General features: G+C 42.6%; 1 protein-coding gene across 1 annotated transcript in view; it reads left to right on the top strand.

Annotated features, from left to right (window-relative positions):
* GABRG3 (gamma-aminobutyric acid type A receptor subunit gamma3) overlaps window positions 1-8,468 on the top strand; it is a 552,883-nt gene extending 544,415 nt beyond the window's left edge. The window contains exon 10 of the mRNA XM_084773946.1: window positions 320-8,468. Within this exon, the coding sequence (XP_084630072.1) occupies window positions 320-601 (282 nt within the window). The 3' untranslated portion in view covers window positions 602-8,468. The remainder of the gene's footprint in view (window positions 1-319) is intronic.
* Window positions 8,469-21,815: the final 13,347 nt, after the last annotated feature.

Genomic DNA, 21,815 nt, shown 5'->3' with positions numbered 1-21,815 from the left:
CAAATCTATGACATGTACATATTGACTACAAGGTAACAGAGCTGAGGCTTGAAATGCCTGATACATTTTGAAAATGTGCTGTTCTCCCTCTCCCCAAATCTAGGACACAAAGTTTTAGAAGAACATTATGGTTTTCCTTGTTCAGTAAGCTGCAATGAGTCAAAGAGCAGGTTGCTCCCAGTGATGAGTAAGGGTGGGGTGGGCGTGGCCTGCATCCGTCTTGTCTAGAAGCAGACGTAAGATGTACCTGTTGCTCGATTGTGATTCGGACTGTTGTTACCTGCACCTCATGACCGTTGTGCCATTCTTGTGCCTGCAGAATTACTCTCTCCTGGATATGAGGCCCCCACCACCCGTGATGATCACGTTAAACAATTCCATGTACTGGCAGGAGTTTGAAGACACCTGCGTCTATGAGTGTCTGGATGGCAAAGACTGCCAGAGCTTCTTCTGCTGCTACGAGGAGTGTAAGTCAGGCTCCTGGAGGAGGGGCCGTATCCACATCGACGTCTCCGAACTGGACTCATACTCCCGCGTCTTCTTCCCGACGTCCTTCCTACTGTTCAACCTGGTCTACTGGGTTGGATACCTGTATCTTTAAGTGCTGCTCTGAAGGATGAGTGAAGAGTGCTTGATTCATGTTTTTCCTTTCACCGTCCCCAGACAAGTAGTGGCCAACCAAAAAGTAGCAGGGAAGGACGCTACTCAAGTTCGTTACGTTACCTTTCAGCAGCATGGCAAGTCCATGGAAAGCATTCCTTATAAATATTTCACTCTCACACACACACACACACACACACACACACACACACACACACACACACACTCACATGTGTGCACACAAACAGCCAATGCATTTTAAAGTGATATTCTTGCTCATCCCTTCTTCAACTCGTAGTTCGATATTTATGAATGGCCTTGGATACTAGAGGCTGCCAGTTACCATGCAAAGACACCTGTAAAACATACGAACAAATATTGAGAGGTTCTCTCAGGCCCTCCCCGTTGTATAACTTCCCTCTGTGCCCCTTGGCACCAGTGTCAGTGTATACAGGATCTCCCGTAGTGGAGATACATTCGTCCTGACCTCACTCTTGAGATCCAGCTTGAACTGCAGTCAGCTTTGGTCCTTTTCTTGGAGACCTGTTTGCTCAGGCACTGCTGTCCTTAGCTAGCATCTCTCTACATGGCACACCCTTCTTTCCTGCCTGGGAGGTGCTCAGATGTATCAGCCACAAGTTTCCATCTGTGGAAAAAAATGCGATTTTTTTTTAACTCGTTGCTGAGACCACAACTGCTGTTTTTGTCTCTAAATCTCACAAAGTCGTGACTTTATTACAGACTGTCAATCATCCGCCCTATCTGTACACTGGATTCCTGGACCAGTTGCGCTTCAGTTCAACACTTCTCTAAGAGTTGTATTTTATAGGACCAAACCTCAGTCTCAGATGATGAGTGTAGCTTATACTATTGTTAGGAGTTCCGTATTGTATGCGTACTGCAAAGACATATGACATGGGTGGGCCTTTTGTTTTGAAACTGCATTCCAGAGTGTGAAATAATATAGACTTTCGTGTATTTAATCATAAACATTAACTTTCAAGCCAAACTTTAGATGCAAAAAAATGGGTAATGGTTATCATCAATTACACATTTTGACGAACAAAAATTATTTTATACTATTGAAATATGGCTACATAGCAAAATCCCAAAGAAACCCCCTAAATCAGTTCTCTTTTGATATTTTTATAACACAAAACAGATTTGCTTCTTGGTATTAGTTCTTTGCTATGACCAGATGCTCTTGTGCACTTGAGGCCCATGAGTCTATTGAAGTGTCCCCTATTGGTGACACGTACCCCTTCCCACCCATCAGCAGTGTGTTAGCACTATTACAACATTCACAGTCAAATCCCTGTGTGCTTCTCTCTCTCACAAAGCTGAACTAATTTTATTAAAAGTCATCCATTTTCAATTTCTATTATACATACTGTATGATTACTTAGAAAAAGTAAAACGTCATACGAATAGAATATATAAAAGTGCTGACTTCACACTGCTTATTAGATGTATTTCAGAAAAGATGGCGGTATGGAAGAGACCAGAAAAACTGACACTATATACTTTTGCTAATTCTCTCTCATACTGTCACACTTGAAGTGAGTGTGAAAATAGTCACAACTCTGCTGTAAGGGTAATAATGGCTGTCTATGTGTGTGACATAGTCTTTTCTTCCCAAGTTTCAACTATCAAACTGCTAGTTTGATAGTTACTAGGTAAAGGTCAAGCCAGTTGGCTTCTAGTTAGAAAATTCAACTTACAAATTAAAATAATAAATACCTAAAAGGAATAAGCTGAATATAGTGGCTTAAATGAAATGTCTACTCTGTTGTGGAGTTTTACAAATAGTGCATATAGTATCTCTGAAGCTCCCACCTATGGCAGGCCCACTCTGGAGATGCCTGCAGCCCTGAAAACAAAGAGAAAACTACACATACAATTATAAACACTCTAAGTTCAGAATTTCTAATCAGATAAAGAATTTTAACCTGTTACATTTCAAAAGTTTGGGGGGGGTGGGGAACTAAATTTTCTAGTAATATTTTTTTTTCTCTCAAGGATTAAAGCCTGCATCTGTTATAGGACGTTCCTCCCTGCTACCTTAGAACAACTCCGCGGTTGCCTCTTCTCTCAAAACTTCTCAGTGTTTAGCTTTTGACGTGAAACCACATATGCCAGTAGCTAGTCTGTATCTCCTGCCCAACTTCAGCCAGGCTGATCAAAACACAGAAAGAACCAACATGTGTGCCCGGAGCTTGCCGATGCCTGTTTCTCAGTGCAATTCAATCGTCTATGTCAGTCTGAACTTGCCAGGATAAACCACTCTAGTGCAAGAAACAGAAGAGATGCCTACCCATTGCTCAGGGGCATAGCTAGGCTCTTTACAAGGTGAACTTTGAGGGAGAGTCTGATGCACCAGGAGGAGGAGAAATGCACCCCTCCTTAGACTCCAGCCCCCTCTCTTAATTAAGAGGGACATGTGTGAGGCACACAAGTGCAGGCCTCCTCTAATCTGCCCATTCTGCTCCATTTCCTTTGTGTGAAGAGCTGGGGAGGGCTTGGGTAGTGGTCTGAACAACCTGCATTTCAAAGGTGCTACTGTGTTCCTCATTCTTAGAAGTACTGCAGATTGAGGGGACTCTTGTTTGAACAAAGATGCCAGATTTCCGGCCACTGTGGAGCATCCTGAAAACTGTGACTGTCTCTCCTTTAAACAACATCTTTAATGATGGGGAAAAACTAAAAAGATGTTTTACACAGTAGTAGAATTAAAGCAAAATGCCTCTTCAACACCCGTACAGTCTCTCTAGGGGTGTCCCAGATGCCAGGTAGAGGACAGTGTTAATACATTTACTCTAAGCCCAGCTAACACTGCCCACAATGTGCCAAAAATATGCCTTAAAATAAAACATAAAGACCCCCAATTGTTTATTTCCTGCAATGTTCCATTTCATGCAGTTGCCCATATTTCACACTAAATTTTACTGGTTTTTTTTTTTCATTCAGCAATGAAAATAGGGTTTCTTTTCTTTATTTGACAACCAGGCATCTTCATTCTCTTGCATCAGAAGAGTTAATTGCAGACTTTTACAGATTCTTCAAATATGGAAATGTGTCCTTAATCACGAGCCATTTTCATGTTCCCTGTGGGAACCTGCAGGCACATGTCCGTGGAACAGCGCCCTTCAGACTGTTTAACTTGGTAATAGGCGGCTGCAGTGAGAGATGTCTAGACTTGTGCTGTAGCACTACACAATGCCACATCTGGAAAGGAAGGGACCACTTCACATCAATTTGTCTCGACACGGCTAGGAAGCAGTGATGCACTCTAGCCAAAGGGCTTGGAAACAAAACAGACAACACCTCTGCCTCCTTGGTCATTTTTATCTCAGATACCAAATCGAAAGTTTTATTTGAAACTTGAGGAATTGCAACTGGTTCACAGATGTTGTACAATCACTTCAGTGCCCCTTGAGGCACCAAGCATCTTGAATTGGTGTCTTGTCAACTGTTTTTTAGTGGTTTTCTTATTTCTTTTACAGTTCAAAACCATGCAAGTTTCCACAATAAAGATAGCAAAATGACTAAAGATATACATAGTATATAAATAAGTATAAATTGAAATGTTGAACTCCATTCATGCTTATAGATTGTTGGTTTGGAGCTTTAGAACACAATTATGTGGAAAGGTGTTTGAAAGTAGGAAAGAAAGAAACAAAGTGCTAAAACACAGCAAATATTCTTTGCATTTTCCTTGAGCTACCTACATATGGCTACAAGTGGGCTGTGGTAAACCCTGGGTCTAAGATTATGCAGTACCAGGCATCTCTGCTCTAATTGTAAGCATGGCCTAAGAACTGAATGCTAATGAGGTGCTCAGGATGGACAAGCCCATCTCTGACCCGTCATTGTGTTACCTTCCACTGGAAACATGGATTATACCATAACAGAGGGAGAGAAAAAAGACCTGTGTCTCCAGATGATAAAGTAATAGCTAACACAATCATCATTCCCAGATTAAGAGTTTGTTTTGTCTTTAAGTACATCATAGTTTTGGAGCCTTGAAGTTGGGATGTTTTTACTGCCCCTTTTAAAATTTCTTCAGATTATGAGAGCAATCCCATGATAAAAAGCTTCATTTAATTCCATTACAGTTAAAAGAAATGTTTCCAGTCATTTGCTTCCAAGTGTCTTTTAGTTGAATGATGCTTCGTCCTAATATTTTTTTTCACTTTTGTTACTATTTCTGGAAAAAAAAAATCCCAGTCTTAAACCAGCTTACATAAATCAGTCCTAAACTCTGAGTTGAACTCTTATTGGTCATTAAAAAGTTCCTCACGCTTTGAGTTAACCAGGTTTTGTTAGATTATGTGATTGTGTGAACTAGTAAATAATTACACACACACACACACACACACACACACACACACACACACACACACTCCACACTACTCCCCAAATAAGGGAAGTTTGTGTGTTGTTTTCAAGTAATTGAAACAAATGCAAACTGCTTTGCCTAGTCTGTTCAGTTAAGTACCTACTTTAAGCACTTCGTTTTTCACGTCTGTAAACCTAATACAGCCTTGTCCCAGCCCAGCGAACAAGCTGCACAGGATGAGTCAATAATAGATACTGTGGGGAAGGAAGGCCTCTCTATCTGCAAGAAAAAAAAATTGACTTTCAACAGCAAAACCTCCCAAACTGAGCTGGTCCCTGATTTGTCCTTTTCCAAATACTTAAAGATGATTCTTCGTATTTTTGCCAACAAGTACAGTCTGCCTTCTGTGTCCATGTATTCTGCATCTGTGATTTAAAACACCATCAAGAATACCAAACACTTTTGTCTCTGTACTTAGCATGGGCAGGCATTTCTCTGTGTCATTGTTTCCCTATATATAACAGAGTAACCGAGGCTGACATAGAATTTACATTGCCTTAAGCAATGTAAGCCATCTTGTGGTGACTGAATGTATAGGGAAGGGTGTGCATTGGGTCAAGCGTGCATAGTATCTACACATATATTGCACCACTTTATTCAAAGAACTTATGTATTTGTACATTCTGTTATTCTGCGGGGTCCTGGAACCATCCCCTTGCAAATTTGGAGGAGTGACTATAATGTTTACATTTCCTATAACAGAGTTAGGCCCAGTCATCTGCTGGTTGCCCTTCCTAGTGAAGTACCATCTCACCAAGTGTCTAACAAAGCCAGTGTTCATTTTCTTAAATATGCATTTCTTAGAGCAGGTGCTTACAACATGGCTATCATGGTCCCCACAATACGTCTCTAAATTATGATATTGTCACCAGCTTCCATTCACAAAAGAAACTTCCCATTTACCATTGATCATTGATCACTTTGAATATACAAGCTTTTATATAGTGAACCCCAAAATCATTTTAAGGAAAAAAGACCTTTGGCCCTAATCTGTAGCTCTATGAACATTGTGAGAATCAATGTGGAAACTCAAAAGGTCAGGCATGGTTGAAGCAAAGGTGACATGGGTCCACCTTCTAATTTTCTCCTCAAACAGGCCGAGCGCTCAGTGTATGAGTGTGCAGCCTTGCAGAGTCAAGCGAGTCCTAGTAGGGCTGTGCCTGTACCTCTCAGCAATCTCCCAGGACAGCTGGCTGGATAGGCAGTCATAAACGTCCTGGTCAATTGTCATGGGAGTCCAGCCTTCGCTACATCATTTTCTTAAACATCAAGCTGTGTCCTGGTTCACAGGAATTGTCTACAAGGATTCACCAGACACACTTTAAAAGACTTCCCACTGTGGGGTTGGGATTGTCAGGGCAGGTGAGGCGGGCTTTGAAGTCATCAGTATTTACCGAAACAAATTTTTATCAAGAATTGTTCAGGTTTGTAATAGGAAGGACTTTTATCAAACCTTAGCAGTCATCAGTTAACTGGCCGCATTATTGTGTCCTTGCACTTTCAGGGTCATCTGGAAAATTAAAAATCATAAGAAGAAAGAAAAGAAACAAACAATGTCTTCTTACATAACTTTCTCTATAATTAAAAGCAGAAAATGCAAATGACCTTGATGGCTGCACTTTCAGCTTATCCATCAGATATAAAGGAAGAGTGTGTCATGACCTCCATCATGGCTTTTGTCCATGTTCTAGTGCAAGCTGTTGATGCACTGCAGAAGCTTGGTGTCTCTTCTATGACAGATTTGGGGCATATACTTAGAAAAATGATGACAGGCTTTAAAAATTTTTAATTTTAACTTTAGAACAGAGTCCAATTTTTTTTTTCATTCCTTGGAAGTCTATCTGCCCTGCATCAAGGATTTCCCAACATGAGAGGAGTGCATGCCACCCAGTGTTTATTTCCTGGTTACTTTTTTTCTTTTCATTTTTACCCTATTAAACACGTTTAGTCATTTTCCTCTAAAGAACACTTTACTTGGCTAATTTTTTTTTTTTTTGGAATGTGGCTGCATCATTGGAAGCTGTAAGTTTTGTTGCTCAAAGAAAGCATCACTCTGTTTCTAGCCATGTCATTTGGGTCTAGGAGTCATTGCAGTCCTTGTGACATTTACTTTGACTATAGTTAATCTAAATATGTAGTAGTGACGTGTTTACTATTGATTTCTTTTTCAGCTTAGAGTAAAGTTGGAAATATCCTACAAGGCACAATGGCCAATTGTGCTAGTGAGCCACGTTTACATACTGACGTGTTTGTGTACAGATACACGTTTTCCTTATAAGTAGCTCCTGGAGTCAGTAGATCTTTGTCTATTTGTGTTTTCCATGAAAGGTTCTAGAAGAGTGACAATTTTCAGGGACTGACCTGTATCTTGTTTGAAGTGATGGGGTATGTTGTGTTTACATGCAGTGATGTGTGTTTTTGTGTTTGTATGTACAGCGGTAAAACTGAACAACTTATTAATGTGTGTGTTACTCTACCCATCACCCCAAATTTAGCTGAAACACTTAGGAGCACAGCTTCCTAGTGGTAGCATGTTAGCTTAGTAAGCCTCTGGTTAAGGCAGACAGAAATGGGGGAGAAAGGGAAAGAGAGAGAGGGGCAGAGAGAGTAAGAGACAATCATTGTATTTCCCCCAAAATATGGGATCACATCCCTTTAAAACAAACAAACAAATCGAGATGCCTGGCCAGATGCTAGTGTGGAGAACATCTAAGCACCACCAAGTTGCTTGGATGCTTTGCTCTTTTGTGTACTGTGCCGGGCTAATCTGATGTGCTGATAGTACTTCTTGATATTTAAATGGTACACTGGCATTGCAGTGCTTATTTAGGAAGCCGCATAATTGTTCACAGATAAACCTAGGTAGGATCCAGTTTGGCTTGAGCCTTCAAAGCGTAGGAGTCAGTCACGGAGTGTACAGGGCGGTTCTGTGGAGTAAAACTTTCATGGTCCTCAGCCGTGCCCCAGGCAGAAAAGTGTGGGGTCGACTCTATCTGCCTGAAGTCCTTCCCACCTGCGGAGCCTAAGGTAGGCTGATTCCAGATTCCCACAGCATTTTGACATCAGTTCTGAGCAAGCAAAGAGTGTAGAATGGATTGGCTGGGAGGAGGGTCTGTCCAAGTGCAGGCCATCCAGAGAGCCAGGTCAGAGGCTGGCCCCACACCAGTGGCTTCCAAGAGCCTTGGATGCTCTGCTGTCCTCGAGGGCCCTCCTCCCCTACATAAAATGGTGATTCCCTGTATCCTGCAACTCGTGGTGTCCTAGTGAAGAGAGGGCGCCCTTGTGCCCAACGTGCCTTGGCGACCCCGGCGGCACCGCGCCCTGCCTTGCACGTCGCGACCCGCCGAGCCCTCAGGGCCAAGCCCAGCCAGAAGCCACCTGAGCCTCGTGGCTGGGTCGCCCTCTGTATTTGTATTTGGATTCCTATGTTTGTACTTCTGATACAAATAAATGCACATGTTGTCAGAAAGACTGAAGTGTACCTCCTTGTGGTTTGGGCGACAACTGGGAGGGCACTGCAAGTGTTGAGGATGCCTGACTGCAGCTCTCAGGCATGCAGAGCTTGGGAGCCAAATGCTTGAGCAAATTCTACACCTGGAGAGTAGGTCAGGCTGCTCAGCAAAGTTAACAGTTAGTTTTCTCAAGCAAGCTTCTCTCTGCTCCTGCTAAAGCTAATGCACAGAGACCCTCAAGCCAAGCATGACAAGCAGGAAACTTCAATCCCCTCAAGACAAGGCAGCTGTGCCTGCCTCCAGGTCTCAGCACCAGCATAGGAGTGGATTCAACCAGAAATGACCTGGCATTGCTAGGAGACACTGCCTTTCATCAAACCGTCTAATCCTCTGTCTCTTAACAATCTTTCCGCCCCCTCTTCCACAATCTTCCTTGATTAGGTGGGGTGTTTTGCAGATGTACCATTGGGACTGGGCTCCACAACTCAACATTTTTATTAGTTGCGGTTTCCTGTTGCAAAGAGACCTTTCTTTGATGAAGAGAAAGGCTACACTTATCTGTGAGTCTAAGGACAAATGTTTATAGGTTGTTGTTCACGATTACTCTGATGTAGAAAAGCTGTATGCCGTCCTCCGATATGCACCACTTCACTTGCACTGAGCAGTTAGCTGGGTTTCCAGTCCCAAGCTACACCCAAGAGTCCCACCAGCATGACTATCTAAACCTGAGCTGAGCAAGGGTAGCACCAAGAGACATTCCAAAGTGGGCGGGGTAAAGCCTCAACCCTATACAATGAACAACAGGCAAACAAAGAATGCTGTGAGTGGGCAAACTAGCCTTCCCCCTGGGAAGAGCGCACTAACTGGTTATCAAAAAGCAAATGGTCCAGCCCAGAAATGTACATACAAGTAGCATTATACAAGCAGGTTATATTTAGGAATACACACACACACACACACACACACACACACACACACACACAGGCATGCAAAAACAACTAATAAAAAAAAAGATCATGAACTTGAAAGACAGCAAGGAAGACTATATGGGAGGGCTTGTGGGGAGGAAAAGAAAGAGAAGTGTTGTAATTATAACCACCAAAAAGTAGTTTTAGAATGGGGGAAAAGGACCAGGTCCTACTATGGTAAAATAAGTGGCTATGAGCTGAGACTGACTACCTGAAGGTCAAACATTGGTGCCCTTGACACAGACATTGCTGCCCAAAGAGGACACAGCTAGCGGACCTGGCACACAACAGCAATCCCTGTCATTATTAGTGGGACAATTTAAGACAATCCCATTTGAGACTGGCTTATTCTACGTGCTGCCTCCCAAAACAAAAACAATAAAACAGAAAAAAACAAAAACAAAAAAAAGGATACAATATCATCACAAAAAACAAAATCAAACAGGAAGTAACTGCCATGAGGCAGTGGCTTAGTGGATATGACAAGCTTCTCCATCACACTTTGGTCCACACGAGTGAAACATATATTTTTTAAGCAGAACAAATTCAGGTTCGAAATGAAGACTTCATGCATTAGTCTTGCCCTTCATGGATGAACATTGCACAGGAAGAGTGGAGGCAGGGGGAGTGGGTGCTAGTAGAGAAAGTGAGACATGGTCAGCACAGGCCACTTCCATGCAACACAATCCCTGAGGGCCTACGTCAGTGTTTCTGCTGTGAACTCTGGGACTGATCTTGTGCTTCAACAATGAAGGACATGCCATATTCATTAACTCATTCTTCTTAGAGAGTTGTGGTCCTACTCTTTGTGATCATAACAGCTGGAATTCCCTGAGGAGTGACTGGACACACACAGCCATTCACTCCTTAAAGCACTTAATGATGAAGGGCCTGGCTCTGTCACCAGGTTGTCCTGGAAATGCCTGGGTCTTGACCATACTTAGCAAGTGGGACTTTAACCCTCTAGTCAGCCTCTCCATAGACTTTGTAGTGTGGGATATGCCGTAGAGGAAATTCTTTGCATATTGTAGACATTTAACTTGTTTAAAATTACTTTTGAGAGGGTTCACTTTCCAAAAAGTATTTTTAAAATGTGTCACAATGTCAGACTGAGGTCACCTGTGCATTGCTGGAATCCACATCAGAACACCTACTCCAAAAAAATACAAACAACAACAAAAGCCCACAAACAACAACAGTGGAGCATTTAGGCTGTTCTCTTGCTCAGTGGTTTGTGAAGTGGAAAGAGCACTTTCTCTTGCTCAGAAGCAACACTGCAGTGACTCCAGGCCATGCCACAGCCTGAATGTGCTGCTTAAAAGGAGAAACTTCACAAAGAACCAAGGAGAAATGGGACTCTGCCCCAGTGTCCTGTTCTCTTATCTTTTCTAAAAGTTATCCACTAAAATTCTCTATAGCCAAGTCTTTTGTGAAGATAATCTTCTCAGAATAGCATCACTCCCTCTTCATCCCATGCATGAAGCAAATTTACATACATATCCAGTTCAGAAAGACACGCCCAAGACCTGTACCCCAGAAAGCGTCAGGCATTCTGAAAGCGAAGGACGTTGGGACATGTGTAGTAATCTATTTTAAGGATGCTGGAATGAGAAGGGATGAGCTTCAGAGCTGCTGTGGCTGGTTATAGAGAAATGGATAAGGGAAATTAATGGTTAATTCCATGAGACACTTAAAAGGGATTTTTTAGCACCTACAGCCAGTTAAATCACGATTCCGTGCTTTTCTTTATGCAGGATAGAAGAATTCCAAGTCTCCAGACACTGAGGATGTCAGAATGGGTAGTCAGTATGAGCAAAATGTGTGTGTGGTCTAAACACAGGCAGGGACTCAAGGACACACCACTCACTTAGAGACCAAAAGAGGCTTTTAGTGAGGGAAACCCAGCCAGCTACTGAAGCACAGGTGCTCTTAGGGAAAGACGCCGTTCAGCATCTCTGGTTTTTGAAGGATTCATAGCATACAAAAGGAGCAGAGCAAGATGCCATAGTGAAGCCTGCAAACCCAGCAGATTCTGCTCACAAGACCATTCCTTGGCAAGAAAAGAAAAGAAAAGAAAAAAAGAGCCATGGTGTTTCCGTATGTGTCTTTCCCTGGGGACACAAGCCATACATCTGGCATCAGGTTTATTGCAATGACCCCTCTACATCCTTGAATTGACACTGCATAGATTTTGTTCTTTAATACAAGAATTTACAATGCTCCAGATAAGACTTTGCCTATCCTATCTTATAGCCATGAACCTGCATGCAGAGGTCCTCCGTATGGTCATGGCTCTTTTGGGCAGTGAAACCAGCTTTTCAGATGTTCACATAGTTTTTTTTTAACCACATAGAAAGGAATGTTTTCATTGATGTCAAAAGTTTACATATCAACGTGCGTGATCCAATAAATGGTGTGTGAATATTCCTAGACTCTCCTGTCAGGTAAGCCATATGTTCTTATAATAACAGATGCAACTCAGTGGAATAGAAATAAAGAGAAAGAGAAACAAGCAGCAGAGGAAAGCAGGTGTTAACCAAGGATGGCTTAGTGAAAAGAGGACCACCAAATTGACAAGCACTTATCTTTTCATTTTTATTTCTTTTTTTTTTTCAGTATTAACATATTGTATTAGTGTATATTCACTGGAAAAAAAAGTGATGACCTTCATAAATACATTTTTATTTGGGTAGATTATGTACTCTGACCTATTTACTCATCATCACCCAACCCTTTTCTCTCTCCCTTTCATTAGCATCCCACCCCTCCCCCAGTAGTTCCAAGTCCTCCTTATAAGTTCAGGGTGTGTGTGTGTGTGTGTGTGTGTGTGTGTGTGTGTGTGTGTGTGTGTGTGTGTGTGTGTAAGTTCTAACTTGCATAAATGATAGAAAATGTGGGATCTGACTCATTTCACTTAATATGATAATTTTCAGTTCCATCCACTTCTCTTCAAATGACCGTTTCCTTCTTTACTGATAGATAAGGGTCCATTGTGCATAGATACTGACCATCTTACCTCATTCATCTCTTCCTTGGTACTTAGACTGATTCCATATTTTGCCTTTGCAAATGGTCCCATAATAACATGAATGGTCAGATGCCTCTGCAGAGTGTTATCTTTGATGTTCAGGACAAGTGTGACTGGATCATACTGGAGTTTCACTTTTTCTTTGTTGAGGAAGCTCTATGAAGGTCTCCATCGTTGCTTTGGTAGTACACACTCCTGCCAGCAGTAGGCTCATCCCCAGCACCTTTTGTAAAGACAGATATAAAGAAAGCTATAAAGGCCATGATAGAGCCTCAGTGTAAATCTATTGTGCATTTTCCTGAAGATGAACATACCCAGCAGTTCTCTACACACCTATTGGTCATGTATGTCTCACATTTTGAGAAATAGCTGATCAATTCACTTGCCCAATTATTGGTTGAATTATTTGACTTTTGTGTTTAAATTTTGAGATTTTAAAAATACTTTCTAGACATGAATTCCCTGATAAGTATATAAGGACAAATATTTTTTTCCCATCCAAATAGGCTCTCCCTTCTGTGCTGCTTGCTTAAGGATTTTTCATTTGATAGCATCTTATATATCAATTCTTGGATTGATTTCCTATGTCACTGGAGTCCTTTACAGAAAGCTGAGCACTCACCTACCTTCCTCTGAGTGATTATGACAGGCTGTGATAAAACATAAACCCCTGTCCCCTCGAAGTCCTTCTATCCTTTCCCATACTTTTCAACAAGTCTCTCTAGGATTTTACCAATGTTTAGTTGTGAGTCTCAGTATCCGTTTCAACCCACTCCTGGATGGAGTCTCTTGGACATCTATGCTAGGCTCCCATATGCAAGCATAGCAAAATATCATTAATAGTGTCATGGGTTGCGTCTCTCCTATGGGGTGGGTCTCTGATGGGTCAGGCATTGTTTGGACATTCCCTCAATCTCTGCTCTGTTTTTATCACTGCACATCTTGTAGGCAGGGCAAATTTTGGGTCAAAGTTCTTGTTGATGGGTCTGTGTTCCTCTCCCTCCTCTGGGAGTCCTGTTTAGTTAGAGGCATCCTCTTCAGTATCCATGACCCCTACTCCTAGGAGTCTCAGCTAGAGCTACACTCAGACCAACAGAGCCAACTAAACCAAGTCCAGAGGAGCTTGAGGAAGCTGAAGCGCCAACCAAGTCTTCATGTCGGTCCCCTGGTAAGGGGAGCAGAGGCTGTCTCTGACATGGCTTCTATTGCCTAGTTTTAAATCACTTCTTCCTGGCAGGGCTGCCTCTTCAGGCCACTCAAGAAGAGGATGCACTCAGTCCTGATGTGACTTGATGTAGTGGGGTGGGTGGGTGGGGGAATCTTCTTTTCTGAGGAGTAGGGGAAGGGGTGGGAGAAAGATGGAGAGTGGGACTTGGAGGTGAGAAGATGGAGGGGGCTATAATCGGGATGTAAAGCAAATAAATACATTAATTTTAAAAACCCTCCATGTCTGCCCATGGTGGAGCAGAAAATCATTGCACTTGCATAAATAGCTAGTAACAGTTATAAAAGCAAACTGAAATGTAGTGTCATTTTAAAGAGCTTATTTGATCAAACAGCAGCTCATGAAGAGTACAACCCCATATCAGAAGTCGTTCAGGAGCTTCAACTGAGGAGTGCCACTGGTGGCTGCTACAAGACACACCAGGGAATAAAGCAGAGAAGACACCCAGTTGGTCACAGTTGCAGGGGGCGTTGCTTCCTGTTTTCTGCTGGGAGCCCATGGCCATTTAACTATGCTGGTTCCCCGCTTCTGATACATAGACTTACACTCCCTTCTTCTTTATTGCAGGAACTTATAAGAAAGGGCCCAGGTTAAGTTCTTTTTAGACGCATAGACCCAGCAAGGATGAAATCACGTGTGGCCATCTCTGCCCAGCACACTTCGAGCCTGGGCTCCACTACGCCAGACATAATGAGCAGCGGCGCTGGGAGCCTCAAGGGCAGCATTCAGAGATGTACAGATCATCCACTGCAAATGAAGCTTTAAAATAACTCCACTGTTTCCCTCCAGAGGGGAAATTGTGAGAAAATACATGGCTGAGAGAAATATTTCTCACTTTAAAAAAAAAAAAAAAAAAAAAAACTCCTTTAAAAATGGGAGAATCTCAGTCCTGACTTGATGAGCTGGGGTGACTGGATGGGGGGGGGGGCTCCCCTTTGTTGAAGACTAAGGGAGGCTGGAGTGGAAGGGAGGGTGGGACTGGGAGGAGAGGAGGGATGGGCCATGACCAGCATGTAAAAATAAATACATTTTTAAAAATTAAATTTAAAAAGAAAATGGAAGATTTTAAAAGCTGATTGCCAATGGGTTGAATGAGAATTGACTCTCATAGGCTTAAACATCTGAATGCTTGGTCTTCAGCCAGCAGGGCAGTTTGGGAAGGTACAGGTGGTCTTACTGAGGGAAGTAACTCACTGGGACTTATAAAAGTATCCTTTATTCCCCTGGCTCAGCTATTGTCTTGGGGGCTAACTGCCTCCTTCTGCTAACCTAGGTTTAGTCCTGGAAGCTTCTGGCGTCCATTTAATCTAACCTAGGCCTAGAATGTTTTCAGCCTCTGGGACTTACTGATTAATAAGCTCACCCTTACTTGTTCTTTCTGAGCTCTGGGCTGGATGGTTCAACTCAGCTGTTCTGGCTCAAACTCTTCTCTCAGCTGATTTATTTAATCTGGCTTCTTTCTTGGCCCAGAATTGCTCTTCTTGGCTTCAAAATAACTCGTCAAACTTCTCTAATCTTCTGGATTCTTCTTTTTCTGGCTTGTTACATCTTCACCTGAGTTCTCTCTCTGTAATCCATCTCTCCTGTTAAAAGCTGCCTCTTTTTTTTTTTAATACATTTTTATTAATTTATACATATTACATCTCAGTTGTTAGCCCATCCCATGTATCCTCCCATTCCTCCCTTCCTCCCACTTCCCCCCTACTACTCCCCTCCCCTCCCCTAAGTCTGTGTCTGAGGGGGACCTCCTCCCCCTGAATATGCTCATATGGTATCAAGTCTCTCCTTGGTGACCTATTATCTTTCCTCTGAGTGCCACCAGGCATCTCCGTCCAAGGGACATGTTCAAATATGGGGCACCAGAGTTTGTGTGAAAGTTAGATCTCCTTCTCCACTCAACAGTGGAGAATGTCCATCGGCTAGTCCGGGTAGGGGTTCAAGGTTTTTACTGCCTATTTTTTCCTTGGCTGTCGCCACAGTTTGCAGAGGACCCCAGGGCCCAGACTCGCCTGTAGTTTTCCAGGACCCACTGGATCCTTCCATTTCCTCTTTCTCCTGCATTGCTGGTGGGAATGCAAACTAGTACAACCACTTTGGAAAGCTATCTGGTGCTTTCTCAGAAAAATGGGAATAGGGCTTCCTCAAGACCCAGCTATTCCACTCCTTGGAATATACCCAGAGGATGTACTACCACACAACAGGGACATATGCTCAACCATGTTCATAGCTGCCTTATTCATAATAGCCAGAACTTGGAAACAACCTACGTGTCCCTCAATAGAAGAATGGATAAAGAAACTGTGGTACATTTACACTATGGAATACTACTCAGCTATTAAAAACAAGGAATTTCCAAAATTTGTGGACAAATGGATTGAACTAGAAATTGTCATAATGAGTGAGTTCACACAGAAGCAAAAAGAGCTAAATGGTATATACTCACTTATATCGAGACACTAGTCCAAGGTGTACGTCCCCATGAAAAACTGTACCTACCAGAATAGTGGGTAAGAGGGGAGGACATCCTATTGAAAAGCTGCCTCTTAAGTAGCCTCTCTTTCCACTCTCCTCTCATGAGAGTTGGATGTATCCTACTCTGTCAATTTTTCTCTGATTTGTCACCATTTCTTCCACTCAAATAGACATCACTTTCAAACATGGATGCTTTCTTCTACAAACTAACTTTACCTTTGTTTTGGATTAAAGGCCTGTACCACCACGCCGGAACCTAAGCTTTCCTTACCTGATATTTGTTCTGTACCAAGCTGGCCTTGAACTCAGATGTTTGCTTCTGTCTTCTAGATTATAGTCATGTTTGTATTCTGGCCAGATCACACAGACCTAGAAGATCTTTGGATTTCTTCTCTTGCCAGAACAACCATGCTCGGAATTAACATTCTTCTACAGGGGGTGGGATCTGAGAGTTTATGACCTCACCCCACTTCTAGCTTTCTTGATGCATTTTCAGTTGCAGATGGATGTGATGTCTCAGCTTCCTGCTTCAGCCACCACGCCTGATGTCCTGCCTCCCAGAAGTGATGGATTCTTATCCTTGAATCATAAATTCAAATAAACATTTCCTTCTGTAAATTTCTTTTGGCCATAATATTTTTCTCATAGCAACATAAAATTAATGAATGCACCAATCTTCTTCAGCCCATTATTCCCTTCCATGGCAAAACCCACTTTGCCCAGTTCCTGATGTCCAAACCTAAACCGGGTATGAGTGTGAGCCTGGGGCACTCTCTTCAAAGTTGCCTAAATACCATCGCTGAGATTCTGACTGAAATCCCTGAGCAGAAGCCAGGAGTCTGTGTTTATGACACCTCTGCCCACTTCAGTGGGAGTAGAGGAAAGGAAGCCACAAGAACAGGTGGCATCCGAAAGATGAAAGCAAGCTTGCCATTTAGGCAAGTACACAGGCACTGAGAAGAATTGTATTATGTTAGGTAACTGTCTTCTCTGTAAGCAATGTGGTCCCAGGTTTAAGGAGTCCAGCCTCAGACACCATCTCTGGGGCTATGATATCATGGCTCATAAGCTCTGAAAACTCAGCTGCTGAAGTTGATTGTAACCTTTTCACTTCTCAGCCCAGGGACCATCTGTGGTGATTCTGCACATCTAAAAACCGGGACGGAGAATGAGACATTTCTAAGGGTAAATGCTTTTGTAGACAAGGCTTAAAATTGACCACATTCCCTTAGTGGAGACTGAGAACTTTTTTTTTTTTACAAGGAGCAGACTTCAGAGGAGGCTAGGAAACATGTTCCAGCTCCACAACCTGCACTAAGTGAGTTTGGATTTTGATGGGCAAGCATCTCTACCATGAACACAAGCAAAAAAGTAAATGGGCAATTCAAATATGAGCAAAGCTGAAGGATGAGCACATAGGGTGCCAGTGGACTCCCAGAAACCTCAGCACCTGCTGATTACAGGGAAAAAAAAGTCAAGGCCCAGCCAGAGCTACCAAATTAAATCCAAGTTTGAAGACACAACAGATCAGATCATAGAAGTATTGTTCTTGCCACCACAGAATTGTCTCTGTCCTAGTTAAGGTTACTATTGCCGTGATGAGACACCATGACCAAAGCAATTTAGGAGGAAAGGGCTTGTTTGGCTTACTCTTCCACATCCCTGTTCATCATTGAACAGAGGACAGGAACTCAAACATGGCAGGAGCCTGAAGGCAGGTGCTGGTGCAGAGGCCATGGAGGGGTTCTTCTTACTAGCTTGCTCCCTATGGCTTGCTAACCCTGCTTTCTTATAGAACTCAGGACTACCAGACCTAGGGTGGCACCACAATGGGGTAAGGTCTTCCCCATCAATCACTAGTTAAGAAAATAATCTCTAGCCTTGTCTACAACCCAATCTTATGGATGGGTTTTCCCATTTGGGGTTCTCTCCTCTCAGATAACTTTAGCATCCATCGGGTTGGCAGAAAACTAGCCAGCACAGTCTCCAAATAGGTAAATTTAATCTCAGTTTTAAAGGTTGATGAAAACAAATCGATGATTCAGTTAAAATTTGCCAGATTTTCCATACACGTGGCTTCAAATTTAACAGCAGTAAGAATAAGTACTTTACGTGTGATATGAAACATTTTGAGCAATATTTCCTCTTTCTTGTTAATTTTTAAACTTCGAGATAAGATCTCAGGAAGTTGCCCAGGTTAGCCTTGAGCTGATGCAGTAGCTCAAGCCAGCCTTGAACTGGTGACCCTCCCTCCTCACCCTCCTCAGTAGCTGGGTCTTAGCCCTGCATCGCTAAGCCTCGCTTAATAGTAATAGCACATTTCTCACTGAGATCTCTTGATGCCTGTATTCATTTTGCAGGTCTGTGTTTGTTCTAAGAGTTATCTTTACAATCTCTGAGCCCTAGGGACTGAACAGACCTGAGAATTTACCCAAGAAAAACCTACTTGATATTGGATATCAGCAGAAAAGTCAGCTCAGACTCAGAGCTTCAGCTACCTCAGCAAGAGAAGGGTTCCCTAGTACTATGTGAGGATATGACTCTCCTTGATACGAATGGGCATGCTATTTTCATCTAAAGATGGAGCACCTTCCAACTTCTAGTAGTTTGGGGAGCTTGGGGCTGATGGACCTCAGTGTGGACATGGTCTATGTGATAGTAATAGCGAGCTATCTCAGATGGCACACTTAGTGTTTGAACATTTTAGAGTGTCATGTTTGTAATGGATAGGAAGAAACCTTCTGTAAACATCTCATTTAATTAGCACCCTGCTAGTCAATTTTGAAATTTGAACAGATATACTTTATATTCATCAATACTAAGCCGTAACTCTGATTTCTATAGTTTTGAAGCCAAAGGCAGTGATTTTTTTTAGCTGAATTTTATCTTGTGTTAAAAGTTCCTGCAAAGTTGGACAAATTGTTTTAAGAATGTACAGTTAGAAAGGAGTCCTACGTAATCACTGATATAGGCACAAACAAACAAGCAAGCTTCTCCTGGACTGTAACTCCTGTTAATATGGCATTTTTTACAAAAAATGTATACCTGTAATGGCTTCCAATTTCTTACTTTATTTGTTAATCACTAGGAAAGTGAACATATATGAGGATAATACATGAAAAAAAAATCTTAAAGCCAGGCCAGCTAGGGCTAATAACACGTACTATGCTTAAACCAGATATGTCAGAGATGTGGAACTCAGGGTCTTAGATATGTTTTTAATCTCTCTGCAAAACTTTAGTAAGCCCCTAAGTATCAAAGACACAGGCCCTGCATTTTTATGAGCTCGAATGTACCATTAGTACATGGCCATCACAGCCACAACCAGAGACAGATCCACTGGTGTCAGTTCAAGGCACATGGAAGGCAGGTAAGACCTTACCACATGTCCCTGTTTTGTTTCTAGGTAAGAAGAGAGGGAAGGAAGGAGGCTGCAACAGCATTCACAGTGAATACGATAACACTGGTAAAATTTAAGCTACATTCTACAAACAAGGGCTTAGGAGTTCTCTAGAAAACAGGGAGCATAAAGAGACATACATGCAATATGTAAGAGCAAAAAAAGTAGTAACAAGGGCTGAGAGTCCTATGGTCCTGTGGTCCGCTGAGTCCCTGCAAAGAGAGGCACATCCAGACCTGCAGCTGTGGTGCACTAGCCCCGGGAGCTTAGGCGGCCTGTCACACTAAGTATCTTTTTACCTTTAGGAAGCAAAGCAGAACAACGTGTGAGAGGCACTGGTGCTACACTAGCCTGCCTCATTCTCCCAGTGTGATGAGTGGGAGTGCAATCCCAGACCAACGTGTCTTCAGCTCAGCCTTCTCAAGAGCTTTTTCAAACCCCTGTATGGAACCATGTGTCTTCTGTTTGTTCACCGAGCAGGAAGCTGTCTATCAGAAAGATACTCTCTCCAGGGACGATGTTGAAGTCAACGACTGAATCCTGTTGGTACAGTCATGTCTTCTAAGTTTTATTTCTTTTCAACCTTCTCTTTAAAATTAAGTTTCCTGACACTAACACAGATATTAGGCAAAACATTCATTGAAAATAAAAGTATTACATTTGCTGAGATGCTGTGTATAGAAAGAAGACACGTTAGCTGTGACTCATACGTATGCATGCACTTACATGTACACAGAGTAACCATCATCTAGATTTTGGGAGAGCCTATTTTCTTTGCTTACATCTGGACCAGTCAGTGGTAGAATTCACAGATAAAGCCTGAGAACCTTACACATAGAATAATTACATCTGAACTTCTGCACTTAGAGATCTCACCAAATACTAGCAGAGATTCTAACAGGGTCATGTTGCTATGGTGACCACATCTTCCTTAAAATGACTGTGTGATAAGTCAATGCAGCCACGGTTTATTTGTCCCAGCAAATGTATCCATTTGTTCCAGTGAAAACCTGGTGACAGGCAGGCAGAGCCTCAAGCAGCCTCACAGACCAGCTGCAGTAAAGACCGGTAATTCTCAGCCTTGCTCTGCACAGCTTTGATGGTGTGAAAGTTCACTCAGAACCATCTCCATAGGGATCTGGAAGGCTGTCTTTGAAACGCAGACATCCAAGGATGTGCCTTGGCTCTGTCTCCTGTCCCTGTCCCTGTGGTGTGGGGGACTAGTATACTTAGTATAATGCTCTGCTCAGACCTACACCATGGCCCACTTGTCCTCCTAAGTGTAAGCACCAGTGAGGACACACAAGGTGGCCCAGTTAGAGGGCTGTGCTTTAATGTTCTCAGTGTCTTTCCCTGAGCCCAGCCTAGTCTTTCCCTCAACCCTCTGCAGCATTTTGTTTCTGTGCATTTGATCTCAGCTCCTGCTGGACTCTCTCCCTAACGCCACAGTGATTCTAGAGTCAAGCCTTTCTTTCTGCTTTAACTTGGTACAACTCTGCTCGCCACTGACAAATCCAAGCTATAATACAATCGTAAAACTGCCTACTTCAGCTTTTCCCTATAAATCACTTTCCTCTTAAGATGAATCTGTATGAAGGGCTGTAAAGAAAATGGAACTATTTTTTTTTTAATGTTGAAAAAAAATGAAATGAATTCTCAAAGGAGCTACTAGAAGAAAAGTTCATGTCTATCATAGTGTAGACCTGTCTTATACACAATACCATTTCGAAGCTCTCCCTTTGGCCAGGGAAGCATTAGCACAGAGCCTCAATAATAAAAGCGAAAGTTGGACAGATAAATCTACTCTTAAAAGTGGATGATCAATTACCTTTTAAGTTTATTCTATTAATTCTTCAAAAATGTTCACACAAGCAACAATGTATTTTGATTATAGCCACCACAAATCTTCTCCACAGATTCTTACTAAATCCATCCCCTGCCCCTACCCTGTCCCACCTGCATGTCCTATTTTTTTTTTAATAACTCACGGAGTTAAATTAATGATGCACGTGTGTGTGTGTATGGGCCTGGGGCCATCCACTGAAAAACAGCTGACTCCTCTCTAGCAACCATCAACTGTCAACAGTCCCTAGTGAAAAGGAAAAGTGGTGGGGACTTGTGAGCCCCTCCATGCCCTGTGCTAGAGTGTTGACTTGCTTGCTCTTGTGTGGGTGTGCTCAGACAACCACAGCTGCTATGAGTGTGAGCACAGGAGTCCTGTCATATGCCAAAGACACAGTTGCATTCTTGCCCTCCACACTCTCTGGATCT

This window comes from Acomys minous (genome assembly GCF_964271855.1).
Source record: "Acomys minous genome assembly, chromosome: 2".
Lineage (NCBI taxonomy): Eukaryota > Metazoa > Chordata > Mammalia > Rodentia > Muridae > Acomys > Acomys minous.
Note: the sequence above shows the minus strand (reverse complement) of the source record. Positions and strands in the feature narration are given on the sequence as shown.